Raw genomic sequence first — 13,210 nt, forward strand, 5'->3', positions numbered from 1 at the left:
GAAGTATAGCGATCAACTCCCATCACAAGAAAACAAAGAAAAGACTTCGGATCCCCAACTACCGCCGCTGGACTTAATTCATACGGTCAGATTCTAATACATATGATTACTTCGGCACTTTGCAAGACCCTTAAGGCCCTAATGGTTGTTTATCCTTGATTTATCAAATGCTTGAGAGTTCGTATATGAGACGATTTATTTTGACTTTCAGAGAATCCAAAGCTGAAATTTAATAATAATAATAATCATATATATGCATATTAGTATATAATATAAGGAATGTAAATATATAAAAAGACTTTGCAGACGTTAAAGGTGAGGATGCTAAACTTAGCCTGTTTTGGCGATGGCGGGTGGGTTAAACTGCTTCCTTAATTTAACCAATACTTTTAAGTTTTACCAACAGAACAAAACTCAGAGATACAATCCATCACAGTGTATTTCCAATTTAGTGCAGAGTTGTATGCCAGTAAGATCCCCAAATCAAAATTAACAAAATAACCAACCACTTACAGACTTCTTTTGGAAACTTGTAGAAACAAAAGATGGAAATCAGACAATGGATTGAATAAGTGTTGATACAGAAAATTGAATGCAACAAATTCAAGCATGTTTTGACCTCCCCAATGGTCAGTTTACAGTGGAACACCGTCAAACAAGACGGTACTAAGCTTGTCATTCTTGATCATCCTCAATATGGAACCCATTTCGGTCCCCATCCATCAAATGTTCTACCACAGGTAAGATGCCTGAAACTCCCTGGTAAAGAGCAGATGCACTGATAGGACTAACACGCGGGTATAGAGGTTGTTGGTGTCACCAGAACTGCAGTATTTTCAGTTACTGGCTGAGCACTGGCAACAGTCTCCAGTCGTTCCCATATCACCTTCCGTTTTTCTGCTTCTGACCTTGAGCTTGCTTCTTCCTCATCAAAGATTCCCTGGCAAAAAATGACTAGCTCGTTGTCCATCTCTGAAAACATTTTCTTCATGTTTACAGTAAGGTTGAGCACTGCTTGGTTCCAGTGGTTCCTGGTATTCCTTTCTAGTGCCGGAAAGATTAGAGGAAGTATCACTTGTCGATTATGTGCTATCAGGCTAACAATGTGATCGTTGTTCCACAGGAAAAGCGCCCTTTCAGCTACCTGAAATGAAGAACCATATCCAAAAAGAGCAACATCTCATTATTTATATAGTTCTACATCATACTGCTGGTCGACTGTCTTCCTAAAAATCACGAGACGCGAAAGGAATATACAGAACCAACATGACAGTGTCATCAAAAGACATACATAATGCACCTTCATAACGTTATCTGACGGCAACACCTAGATAGTTTCTCAAGTAAGGTAGACAAAGATTACTTTTATCTTTCAAAACGGGCAGAAAACTTAGGACAATGCATAAGTAGAATCCTAGTCAACAATAAGCTAATTGTCCAATGGTTCTAGCCCATGTGCCGCAAGCAAGCCCAAGGTTAGTAACTTGGCTTTATCTGTCTAACAATTGCCACTAAATGCTTGGTCCAAATTTGAGAACCAGATATGTAAATTCCAAATTAGACGTTAATAACTTCTTAAACCATAACATTTCCATACATGACAGAAGAAACAATATATTTTCCTCTTCTTTTCCAAAATGGCATATTTCACATATTCAATTCGTCATTTTCCACCAAATGCTTTTAGAAATCATATGCAAACTACATCTACGGCCAGCAGTGTTTATTTTAACCAAGCAACTTTTGAAATAAACATGACAAGGTTAGGTGAAGCCAGACTCTTGCGTTTCCAAGCTCCACAAAGTTGGTGGAAGATAGAGCATTTTCACAAGATGAACCCAATATCTCCAATTTCCTACTTTTGTTAGCATAGGACCGCATGGTCTCAATAGTAATTAAGACTACAATTTGAGCTATCAAATTGACAGGTTAAAGATGTTGTTAACTCATCTCTCTCTATTTGTTATTTAATCTTACGTTGTGTTCTCAATCTTTACTTTGTATCCATAATATCTGATTTCTATCATAAAGGAAGCAAAAACTACTGAAGGAGGAAGATGGTTAAGCAAAAATACCTGGAAATGAGAGCTGTTGAGACAGCACCTTATCCGCCGGAATAGAGGAACCATAATCTTTTGGAAATCCACCATGCTAGTTGCTTCCAATACCTCTTCCAACTCACCCAAGAACATCACCTCCTTCTGACTATTTGTCACAGGCCAATATTTCAACATCCCCTTTATCACGGAAACTGCTAATTTTGGTTCCTTCTCTAAGAACTGTATTATACAATATGACAGCTGCTGAAGGTAAGAGCCCACACATTTTGGTTTGTGCAGAGGAACTAGTGCCCTACACAAAAATATTTTGTGTTCTTCCTTTAAGGGCAAAGCAAAACCACTTATCACACTCCCAAAAATCTCCAACAACTCGGCAACTCCGTTATGTCGCTCCATTTCAAAGACAAACCGATAAAAGATGTTGCTTACAGCCTTCCGAATAAACGGTCTGTGCACCATGAACTTCCCATATATCCTATGAAGAATTGTTTTTAAGCAATCTCTCTCTCTTGGATCCTCGGAATCAAAGAGGTCCAACAATCTCAAAATAAACGAATGATCAATATACTTTTTCGCCACTTTTGCATCAAGAGAACCGCAAGTGATGAATCTAAGCAATATATCATACACAACTTGCAAATGTGACCAAGACGGATCAAACACCGGTTCATCATCATCAGCTTCACCACCATTTAAACTAGACCGATAATTAGGAGGAAAAACACGAAACAAATTCACCGCAGACATTTTACAAATCCCGGCAATTACAGGCTCAGTAAACCTAGCAGATCCCGAAGCAACAAAATCCACAAGCTCAATTAACGTTTGTCGTTTCACATCCTTCTCAAGACTATTCTTATTCGGATCACTAAAGTCAAACACGACACAACAAAGATTCAACTTACTAACAAACAAGTTCTGCTTCTCTTGAGTCGAAACATCTTTAAATGACAACAAAGGCTCAATTCCAGTAACAACAGTAGATGGAAAAACAGCCGACGACATCCGTTTTAAAGCATTTGTCCGATTCGGTACTACATTTGCACTATTCGATCGTTGGATCCTGGTTCCGGATACAGTTATTCCATTATTTCCAGAATGACTTCCAGCTGAATCCCCAATATCAGATTTTGAAGACTTCCTAGGAAGTCTATTTAAAAGTTGCTTAAGCATTCTTTAATCCACTAAATAACACTTTAAACAAATACCATACTCAAGAAAACCAATAATTAAACGACCCCTTACTCTCAAACTAGAACAATAACCTTAAATATCCTAGATCTATACCTCTAACACCTTATACAACAACGATTCATGAAAACGAACTTAGACCCAATGTTTTATAATCACAAAAGATTAGATCTTGTCAACTCAGATCATTAAAAAAAAACATATACATTCATGTAAGATCTCAAAAAATGAGATATTTAATGTAAATATAAAGCAAAAGAAAGTTACCCAGAGCAGTAATGGAGGAGGAGCGTTAGTGTTAGAGAGAATAATGAGAGAGGTGAAAAGGAAGATGATGTGATGAATAATGAGGGGGTGTCTTGATTAAAGAGAAGAAGGTATGGCATTTGCAGACAAACTCAGGTACATTTTGCAGGAGCCAAAAAAGATAAAAGTTAAATTTCTTGGTAGGCCTCAAATTTGAAAAATAGAATATCATAAATCTCTGAATTTCTAAAAATAGTATGGATAAAATAATTTACTGTCCCTTTTTTTTCTTTTGCTTATTTTTCATAATTTTAATCAATTATCGACCAAATGGATTTTTTTTTTCATGGACACAATCACGAGATTTTTTTATATATATGTGACATCATATATGGGTATATTTCTCTGTGTGTAATTTTTTTATTAGCAAGCATGTTTTAATCAAGATCAGTAACTTGCTGGTGGGGTACGAGCCACAGACTTTTGTATAATCACCAAAAGGTTTCACGGTGTATATTGGCCGACTAGTAGTTGATAAATTGGTAAAATATCTAGAAAGATTTTAGATCGAGCAACATAAAAATGGACAGTTTTTGTTTTTCCCCATGAAGTGTCTAGTGGTAGTATTTTTCAAGCAAGATGGAGCCCCATAATCTATAAAATTGGAATAAAACAAATTGGGTTGTGTTACTATTCTTTGGTGGATGGTGGGATGGTGATGGCTAAAGAGTCTATATATTGAGTTCTAAATAGATATTTTTTATAGTTTTTTTTTCAATTATTCAGAAATAATATTTATTTTTTCCAAACTTTGCCATAGCCACAATATATCAGTACACGAGATTTTCCGCCATGGAACTATATTTGCCGACATGGTAGTCGATAAATTGGCAATATAGACCAACATCCAACTTGTCAGTTTTTGGTGTTCCCCTACCCTAAAGGGTTATGGAAACATGGAACCCCATAATCTATAGAATTGGACTGAAACAATTGGGCCATGTTATTATTCTCTGGTGGATGGCGATGGCTCTCAAGAGTCTATTTATTGAGTGCTAAAAAGGCAAAAACGTACAGTTGGATTACAGGATTCTGCTGCCATGCATTAACCAATTAGTTGTTCGAAGCTGGAACAGTAGAACGTAAGCATCAAAAGCAAGTTTGCGTGCAATTACTATTATATATATATATATATATACAAAAACAAGGTAAAGTGTCAACATAAGCGGTACTGTATAAATGTCAAATCCATCAGTAATTTGCTACTCCTGTGTCCCGTATGGGTGTATGTATATAATTTTACGGCAAGTGAATCTCTTGTTGTTGAACCAAGGTCCAAAATATCACCGATATATCTGATATATCGCCGATATATTTTGGTAAATTGATACACCGATATCGATATTTCTGATATATATCTACCGAATATTGAATTCTTTTTTTTCCGATATATATCAGAATTTCCGATATGAAATTTTACATCGCCGATATAATTGATATTTCTGATATAATCGATATATATCGCTTGACTTTTTGACTACTTTTTAATATTGAAATTTCCGAAATATACTATATATCCGATATATATCGGCGAGATATCCGATATATATGTGTACAATGTAAATAAAGTGAAAAAAAAATGTATGAGTTCAGTTTTTTCTAATACGAAATGTAAATAAAGACAACGAGGACACATTATACGAAATGATGTTGATATTGATTCAGTTTCTTCTAATTTTGAAGCAATGAGTATGAGTTTAGGGACACACGACCATGACAATGAGAGTGTATATAGTAGTGGTTGGGGATACAACCAATCAAGAGATAACGATTCTTCTGGTGGCATGATCAATCACCCTGCGAGTAGTGCGTCATATGGTTCTTCATATGGATATTGGATGGGAGTTGATCAACAACTTTATGGCACACCACAACCTGAACCAACATATGGACAACTCTATCCAAGTTATGAATCTGTTGGAACTGCACCTGGATTTATTGCATTGCGCCTAATGTATAGTTACACCAACACTCCTTGAATTGGAATCATGTTAGAATTTCCAACACAAAAATATGAGTGGCATGTTCGACAATTTCTCGACGGTGGGTATAACTCTGTATACACTTGGGTTGGGTATTGTGAAGCAGTTAGGATTCAAGAATCGGGTATGGAAGTTGACCACCCACGTCACTCGTTTATGTATTGATGACTTGATGTAACTTATTTATCTTATTTTGTAATTTGAGACTTTGAGTACATTAGATTATGACATTGTGGTTAATTATTTGTCAATATTTTTTTTATGATTTTCTTGATAAATAAATGTTGCTATTATGTCCACTGATATATCCGATATTTTAGATAGTTTGGACTGGTCACAAAAAAAACAGATATATCCGATATATCCAATATATATCGGTTTTTGGATACACCGATATATTAACCGATATCGATATTTTGGACCTTGGTTGAGCTTAGAATTTTCCTTACATTACCTTACTTACAAATTACGATACGATATAACTAGAGTACCAGACCTTGGAAAGTGGAAACAGTGTTGTAAGGATTGGGCTTTATTGGAAACAGAAATGTTGGTCGGGCTGGACTGGTAGATTGAGTAATTTCGGTTTGATCGGGTTAATTTAAGTTGGCTTTGTTGAATAAGGGCCCAAAGCCTCAAATGAATTTGGTACCGACCGAAGTACATCTTTTATGCAGGAATGAAATGAGATGCATCAGGACTAGGGGTGGGAATTTGGCCCTAACGACCCTAACCCGGCCTTGACCGATCCGACCCTAAGCCCTATAAAGCCTTTACAACTAAAGCCCTCACAAAGTTTAGGGCAGGGCCAACCCGGCCCTAATGCCTTCTAAGGCAGGGTCAGGGGCTCAGGGCTAAGGTTCTGAAACATAGGCCCGACCCTAACTAAGCCCTAGTTATAATTTCACTATAAAATACATAACTAAAACTATCCAACTCCTTATTACATATTTTCAATTAAAATAACACTGTCCTTTGTAATTTATCACTTACCGTATGAGTACTTCTAATAACTTGTCTTATATCATAAAAACTTGTAAACCTAATTGTTTCTATCTCACAACTCACGTACATCTCACAACTCCCCGTCTAACTTAGTTGCCAAGAACAATAATGAGCACTGAGCACTAGCCTAATGAAAAATAGGTTGACGTCAGTAAAAACTCATTCCATACTCTTATTTGTCTTTGTGTTTTTCAATGTTAAATGTAATTTTGGTGAGATTTGAGTACAAGAAATAACGGATTTATGTCAGTGAAAGCTCATTCCAAAATGTGTCTTATGCATTTTAACTGTAATTTTGAAATATAAATATGAATCTCTATGTACTTCAGTTTATTAGATTGTGGATATGCATTTTAAATTGTTGGACTTATCAAGAATTATTACTAGATTGGTTGTTATTCAAATTTCAAAGTGGTGGGACTTTGAGTTTGCAAATCTTTGAAATTTTTTTGTAATATAAATGAGTTTTAAAACTGATGCAGTAAAAAGAAGAAAATATATAGGCTCGGCCCTAAACTGTTAAAGAGGGCTTAGGGTAGGGTCAGGACTTGAAATTTAGACTTATGACTCGGCCCGACCCGACCCTATGGGAATTTTAGGGCCAGACTAGCCCGGCCCTAATAACTGAAAGACTTTAAATATTTAGGGCCGGACTAGCCCGACCCGGCCCATTGCCCACCCCTAATCAGGACTCAGGAGCCAACTACTGCATTCCGCTCCTGAAACACATTTTTGCGTATGTACAAGTTGAACTACAATTTGGAAAACCACTTGATTTCCGAATTTATCCATGTTTGGCCTCGGTTTCAATGTATTGTACACGAGATTTTGTTTGATATATCCGTGTTTAAAAACTAGGGGATGATTTTCGGGCATGCATGTACTGTAGTAGTTCATAGATTGAAAATATTTTGCCAAGATTTCAGCGGTTGAAAACGTGAAATGTAATCCAACATGCAGCCGAGTCCTGGACACTCTTTAGTCTTTTCGTACATCAGTTCAAAGTGCATAGTAAATATCTTTTTGCGTGAACTTGAACTTCTTGTCTTAGTTAAATACTTACATATATATAGTTACATGACTTCTATCCATAATCCGGGATTTCAGAATTCCGATAAATTCAAAAATCGAAATTCATAATATTTCAATTCATATCATATTTAGAATTTCAATTAATTTCGGAATCATTAATATTTCGAGTCTAAGTTGTTTTTTCCGATATTTTGAAAAACCAAAATATTGGACGGAATTCCGATATTCCATTCAGATTAATGAACACTGCTTACATCTAGTCAGATCACTGTTCTAAAAATCGATCTAGGCGGCCGCCTAGGCGGTCTCTAAGCGCTAGGCGGTGCCCAACCGACTCGCCTAGGCCCTAGTTGTTTAAAAAATTGGTGGACCGACTAGGTGGGTTTAGGCGAACCGATTAGGCAGGCTAGGCGGTCTCTAGGCAGTCCAGTCAAGTTTTTTTTTTTGAATAATTACATGTCGAAAAATAAAGGCCCGTGTAGGCTTAAAATTTGAATGAGTTTAAAAGACTTAAGTCTAATGTAAATTATATGCCACTATAACAAAGAATATATTTTTATATGAAGTCAATATTCCTCAACTATTACGTATTTTTGTAATAAATATTTTTTTGTTTGTGTTTATTTTTTGAGTTATGGTAAATGATTTTATTCATTCATTTTAGTATATGTGTGTATTACTATATATATTAGGAAAAAAAACCGCCTAGTGCCTAGAAAACCTAGGTGCTAGGCGCTCTTCCACCGCCCGACTACCGTCTAGTATTTTTTAGAACACTGAGTCAGATCATGGAGAGGAACTGGAGTGTATAGCTTGGGCTTTATTGGAAGGCTTTATGGGGAGTATCGGCCGGACTAGCGCTGGACTGTTGGATGTAGTACTAAGTGGGGTTGGATCGGGTTGATTTGCTCAATTGGTCTTGCAAGTTCCAACAGCTCATAGCCTCATAGCCTAAAGCTCCAAATGATATTTAGTTATTTACTGATCAAAGTGACATTTTTATACATTTAAGCTTATGTAGCCTGTGAACTTGAATTCTGGAAAATCTAAGCCTGATTTTCTGCCGGGTAGGATCCAAACAGGTGGTCTCAGAATAACAGAAAAGTAAGTGGATACATCTCTTTAGTAGGCTGGAATGGAAGACATTGAAATATGGAACAAACATGACATACATGTTTCCTGTAAGGCCATATGCTTATGTTGGAAGAGTGCCAGCAGAAAATGAGGATAACTGAAGGCCCAACTTATCTTGAAAACTTCGGACGAGATAAGGACATGCTATATGGTCTTTTCTTCCGGAAATTTTCGTACAGATGAAAAAAAAAGTTCCTCATCTTCGGGCCTGTTAACTATCTTCAGCAGATGAATTAGGGGAACATAATGGACAATGAAGGATGCTGCTACGACGAGTCTTAATTCATTAGAATAGTTTGTTGTTTATGACAAGAGTTGGAGAAAGGAAGTTGATGGGTGGAGTAAAATCACTGCAATTTGTAAAAGCCGCATGAAAATGTTATGCTGTTGAAGTATCTATGAAACGTATTCTCTTATGCTGTTCACTACTTAAGCTAAGTTCTTTCTATAATTCTATTTACACAATTTTCTTCAGTGGATAAGCTTGCCAATGAGTGTATAGTTTCCAATACGCAATGGAATTTGTATTTCACTACAAACCAGTAAACCAACACGCAAATTCTATTAGCTACAGACCAGTAGGCACAATTCAATGAATTCTATTTTTGTACAATTGGTAGACCTCATTCTCTTTTAAACCTGTGGGAGAAGAAAGAGACAGCGCGTGCGCACTTCAGTTGCACATGATGAAGGCGTGTGCGCGTTCCGTCGGTTCATGACAAGTTCGACCGACTTCAGTGTTTCTAAACAAGGGAAGACTCCATTCTTAGAATATATACGATTTTGTGCACTTGTGTTGTGTCTATATATATTTTTGTAACGGAACCCTAAGAAATCAATCAAGCAATAAACCTTTCTTCTCCTGTGGACGTAGGTTGCCGCATTGGCACCGAACCACTATAAATTCTTGTGTTTTTTGTCTCTTTGATTAGGTTGTTTAATTCTATATGGTATCAGAGCGGAGAGCTTAATCTTTTCTCTAAATCAACCTAAACACAATACACTATGTTAGATCCAAAACCAAACCCCAAGTCTGTTGTAACAACAGAGACTGATTTTAATCCCGGTTGGAAGCTGTCATCAATTCTCTTGAATGGAACAAACTATATACCTTGGTCTAGGGCTGTTTCGCTATCGCTTGATGACAAGAGGAAATTAGGGTTCATTAACAGTGCAAAGGTGTGTCCTGCCATTGATGATGCCAAATATGAGAATTGGGTTTCCAATGATCAGTTTGTTCGATCTTGGTTACTCAATTCTATGGAGTCTACTATTGCTAGAATTTTTACTTCCTCTGATTCTGCAAAGGAGATGTGGGATTCAATTGAAGATTTATACGGAAACCAGAACAATTCTGCCCGTGTGTTTGAACTTCAACTCGTAATTGGTGCTTTGCAACAAGGTGAGAAGACTTTTACAGAACACCTTGAGAATTTGAAAAAATTATGGGATGAGCTAAACATATATCGTCCACACACCACAGATGCTAAGACTATGTTGAAATGGGCTGAAGAGGATAAAATCTTCATAGTATTTCGTAGTCTTAAACCAGAATATGAAAATCTGGAAAGCAATATTCTAATGGAAAGCACTCTTCCATCACTTGCTGTTGTTTGTGCAACTATTCATAGAGAGAAAACCAAGAAGAAAGCCATGAACTCTGAGGTAAAGTCCTCAATCTCTGAATCTACTGTATTACTTGCAGAAAACGATTTTCGAAAGAAGTCACAGAGATTTGAAAAAGGGAACCGTCTCACTGTGATCATTGTGGAAAAAACTGGCACACCAAAGACCGTTGTTGGAAATTATATCCGCATTTAAAAAAAGAAAATGAACTGTCCAAGAAAGAGTATGCCACTGTTGCCGAGACGTCAATGTCCAACTCAGATATTAGTCATTGGTTGAGTCAAATTCTCCAACAACTCACTAAGTCCATGTCATCTAGCAAAGGTCAGTTTGCCTTAACTCATGTGTTAGGTAATTTACATGCCTATTTTACTATGCCAGAAAATAGTAACTCATGGATAATTGATTCAGGAGCTACTGATCATATGGCTAATTGCCCTGCCTCTGTCCATAATTATGTGTCAAAAACTGAAAAACATAATATTTCCATAGCCAATGGCTCCACCGTTCCCATTCTAGGTAGTGGTCAAGTGGATTTTTTTAATCAAAGTCTCAAGAGTGATGCTCTAGTTGTTCCTTCATTCCCTGTTCAACTTCTATCTGTTGGCAAACTTACAAATTCTTTAAATTGTGATGTCATTTTTCTCCTAACTCTGTCGTCTTTCAGGATCGAAAGCCGAAAAGGACGATTGGTGAAGGAATTTATTCCAATGGACTCTATTTGTTGAAGTCGCATAAGAAGGCGTGTCAAGCTAGTAATTTACTTGAAAGTCAAATTTTGCATAAAAGACTTGGGCATCCATCTAGTCATGTCCTGTCAAATTTGTTTCCGCATGTTTCTATAAACTCTGATGATATTTGTGATATTTGTCAATTTTCTAAATAAACTCGTTTATCTTTTCCCAACTCGAATTTTGTGTCTAATAAGTTGTTTGAGTTAATTCACTCTGATTTATGGGGACCTGCTCCCGTTAATTCTTATGTTGGTTATAAGTATTTTGTGTTGTTTATTGATGATAAATCTCGTGCTACATGGTTATATTTGTTGAAATCGAAGACTGAGGTTGTGAATGTGTTCAAAGATTTTCATACTATATATGATTACTAATTAGTTTGGTGCAAAAATCAAGATGTTTAGATCGGACAATGGCACTGAGTTTTGCAAAGGTCTGTTACCTGAGTACCTTCGTAGCCAGGGGATAATTCATCAAACTAGCTGTGTTGGCACACCTCAGTAGAATGGCGTGACTGAAAGAAAGAACATACATCTTTTGGAGACCACTCGTGCTCTTATGTTGGGCATGAATGTTCCTAAGCAATACTAGTCTCATGGCGTCTTAACTGCTGCTTATTTGATTAATCGTCTTCCCAGTCGGGTTCTTGGTTTTAAATCCCCATTGGAAGTGCTCAAATCTAGGCCGTTGGATCTCTCTCATCTGCGAGTGTTTAGGTGTGTTTGTTATGTGCATCAGCAAGCTATTCATCGTGATAAATTTGATGCTTTGGCTACTTGATGTATTTTTGTTGGTTATTCTTTCACGATTCAACTGTGCCTGGGAATTGGTCCCAGGGGGAGTGTTTGGCAGATTTGGCACCTCTCTCAGCTGTTACGGCTGATTTGGCACCTCTCCCAGCAGTTGGTGAAGGCAGTGTTCCTGTCCCAACGGTTGGTGAATGTATAGTTCCCGCTGCTGAAGAATTGGGTTCTACTGAAGCAAAGGCACGGACGCGCTCCCAGACTGAGCAAATATAGGCGCGGGCGTGCTCTAGTGCTCGTCCATGTTAAACTGTTGAGAATTTATAAGAGAGGGAATTCAAGAGATTAGAATCCACCAATACTTTTAATCTATGACCTTCTGCTTCATGGTTATTCTTACAAGTAGACTACAATTAGGCAATCGAGCGAGTGCCGATGCCCTCTTGGACGAAACATCGTTAATAATTAACTCTACTTATGGTTGTTCCTATGTTTATGCTATTAATATCTTCTTTCCTTTTATGTAAGCTCGGGCAGCCATTCAATGTATTACCGAGAGCAACATCAAGGAGTACTTCCTAATAGTGCGGCCATTCAATGAATCACCACTTAAGGCAAACACAAAGAATACTTCCCCTAGGCAGCCACTCCCTGAGCTACCCCTTCTAAGGCAACATAAAGAATACTTCTCTAACTCTAAAGAACTATACTACTAAGAGAAAAGTAAAGAACACTAGCATGATATTAATATTGCAAAACATAAACCTTATTCTATACTTCCATCCCCTGGTGTGGGCAATAGAACTAATAACTAAAAACATAAAGAACTAACCTGATTGAAGAACACCATGAACCAGAAGAATCATTAAACCTTAAGCACTAGCTTCATCTCCTCCCTTGAAGTAGAAGATTAGCCTTCCATAGAGAAGGAAGAACACGAAGAACGAGAAGAAGAAGAGTCGAAGAACATAAGACTAGAAAGACTAATTTATTAAGACTCAGCTAGTTAAAACCGATATTTTATTATTAATATCTCTCTGCCTCAAGTTCTGGAGACAAGAGTATAAGTGAATTGGCAAATTACATGAGGCACTTAGGTCCTCTATTTATAGAAGTTACAATGATCTCTAGAAGCATTCCAAATCGTCATTTGTTTCCTAATACAAATAGACTTCTTTCAGAGTCCAACTTCGTCTTCAAAACTGAGAAGAAATTGGCTACAGTGTCGATCCATGCGTCTGGATGCACTATTCATGCGTCTCGGGAGGGCGCTAAGCAATCGTCCCGATCGGGCCGATCCATCGTCCCCGATCGTTAGCCGATTTTGTCTCTTCTGCTCAATCATTCTATCCTCTTTTGCGGGCTTTGGTCAAAGCAACGAATCATTTGGCCTTGGG

General features: G+C 37.2%; 2 protein-coding genes across 2 annotated transcripts; one reads left to right on the forward strand and one right to left on the reverse strand.

Annotated features, from left to right (window-relative positions):
- Positions 1–419: 419 nt before the first annotated feature.
- Positions 420–3,657, reverse strand: LOC147510815 (Protein phosphatase 2A regulatory B subunit family protein). Its single transcript, XM_086602650.1, has 2 exons — positions 2,076–3,657; positions 420–1,144 (listed from the first exon to the last, which is right to left on the reverse strand). Exons 1-2 carry the CDS (start codon positions 3,231–3,233, stop codon positions 788–790), a joined length of 1,515 nt encoding a protein of 504 aa, XP_086458776.1. The 5' UTR covers positions 3,234–3,657; the 3' UTR covers positions 420–787.
- A 6,058-nt stretch (positions 3,658–9,715) lies between these two features.
- LOC147510816 (uncharacterized) lies at positions 9,716–10,531 on the forward strand. The gene has a single exon (XM_086598254.1). The coding sequence runs from the start codon at positions 9,716–9,718 to the stop codon at positions 10,529–10,531; it is 816 nt and encodes a 271-aa protein (XP_086454380.1).
- Positions 10,532–13,210: the final 2,679 nt, after the last annotated feature.

This window comes from Coptis chinensis, chromosome 3 (assembly GCF_015680905.1).
Source record: "Coptis chinensis isolate HL-2020 chromosome 3, ASM1568090v1, whole genome shotgun sequence".
Taxonomy (NCBI): domain Eukaryota; kingdom Viridiplantae; phylum Streptophyta; class Magnoliopsida; order Ranunculales; family Ranunculaceae; genus Coptis; species Coptis chinensis.

What these genes read in the sequence shown, in the direction of transcription:
- LOC147510815 (XM_086602650.1), bottom strand. Translation starts at nt 3,233, where the DNA reads ATGCTTAAGCAACTTTTAAATAGACTTCCTAGGAAGTCTTCAAAATCT. An exon ending in TCAACAGCTCTCATTTCCAG is followed by an intron (nt 1,145 to 2,075) that starts GTATTTTTGCTT and finishes TCTTCATTTCAG; the next exon opens with GTAGCTGAAAGGGCGCTTTT.
- LOC147510816 (XM_086598254.1), top strand. Translation starts at nt 9,716, where the DNA reads ATGTTAGATCCAAAACCAAACCCCAAGTCTGTTGTAACAACAGAGACT.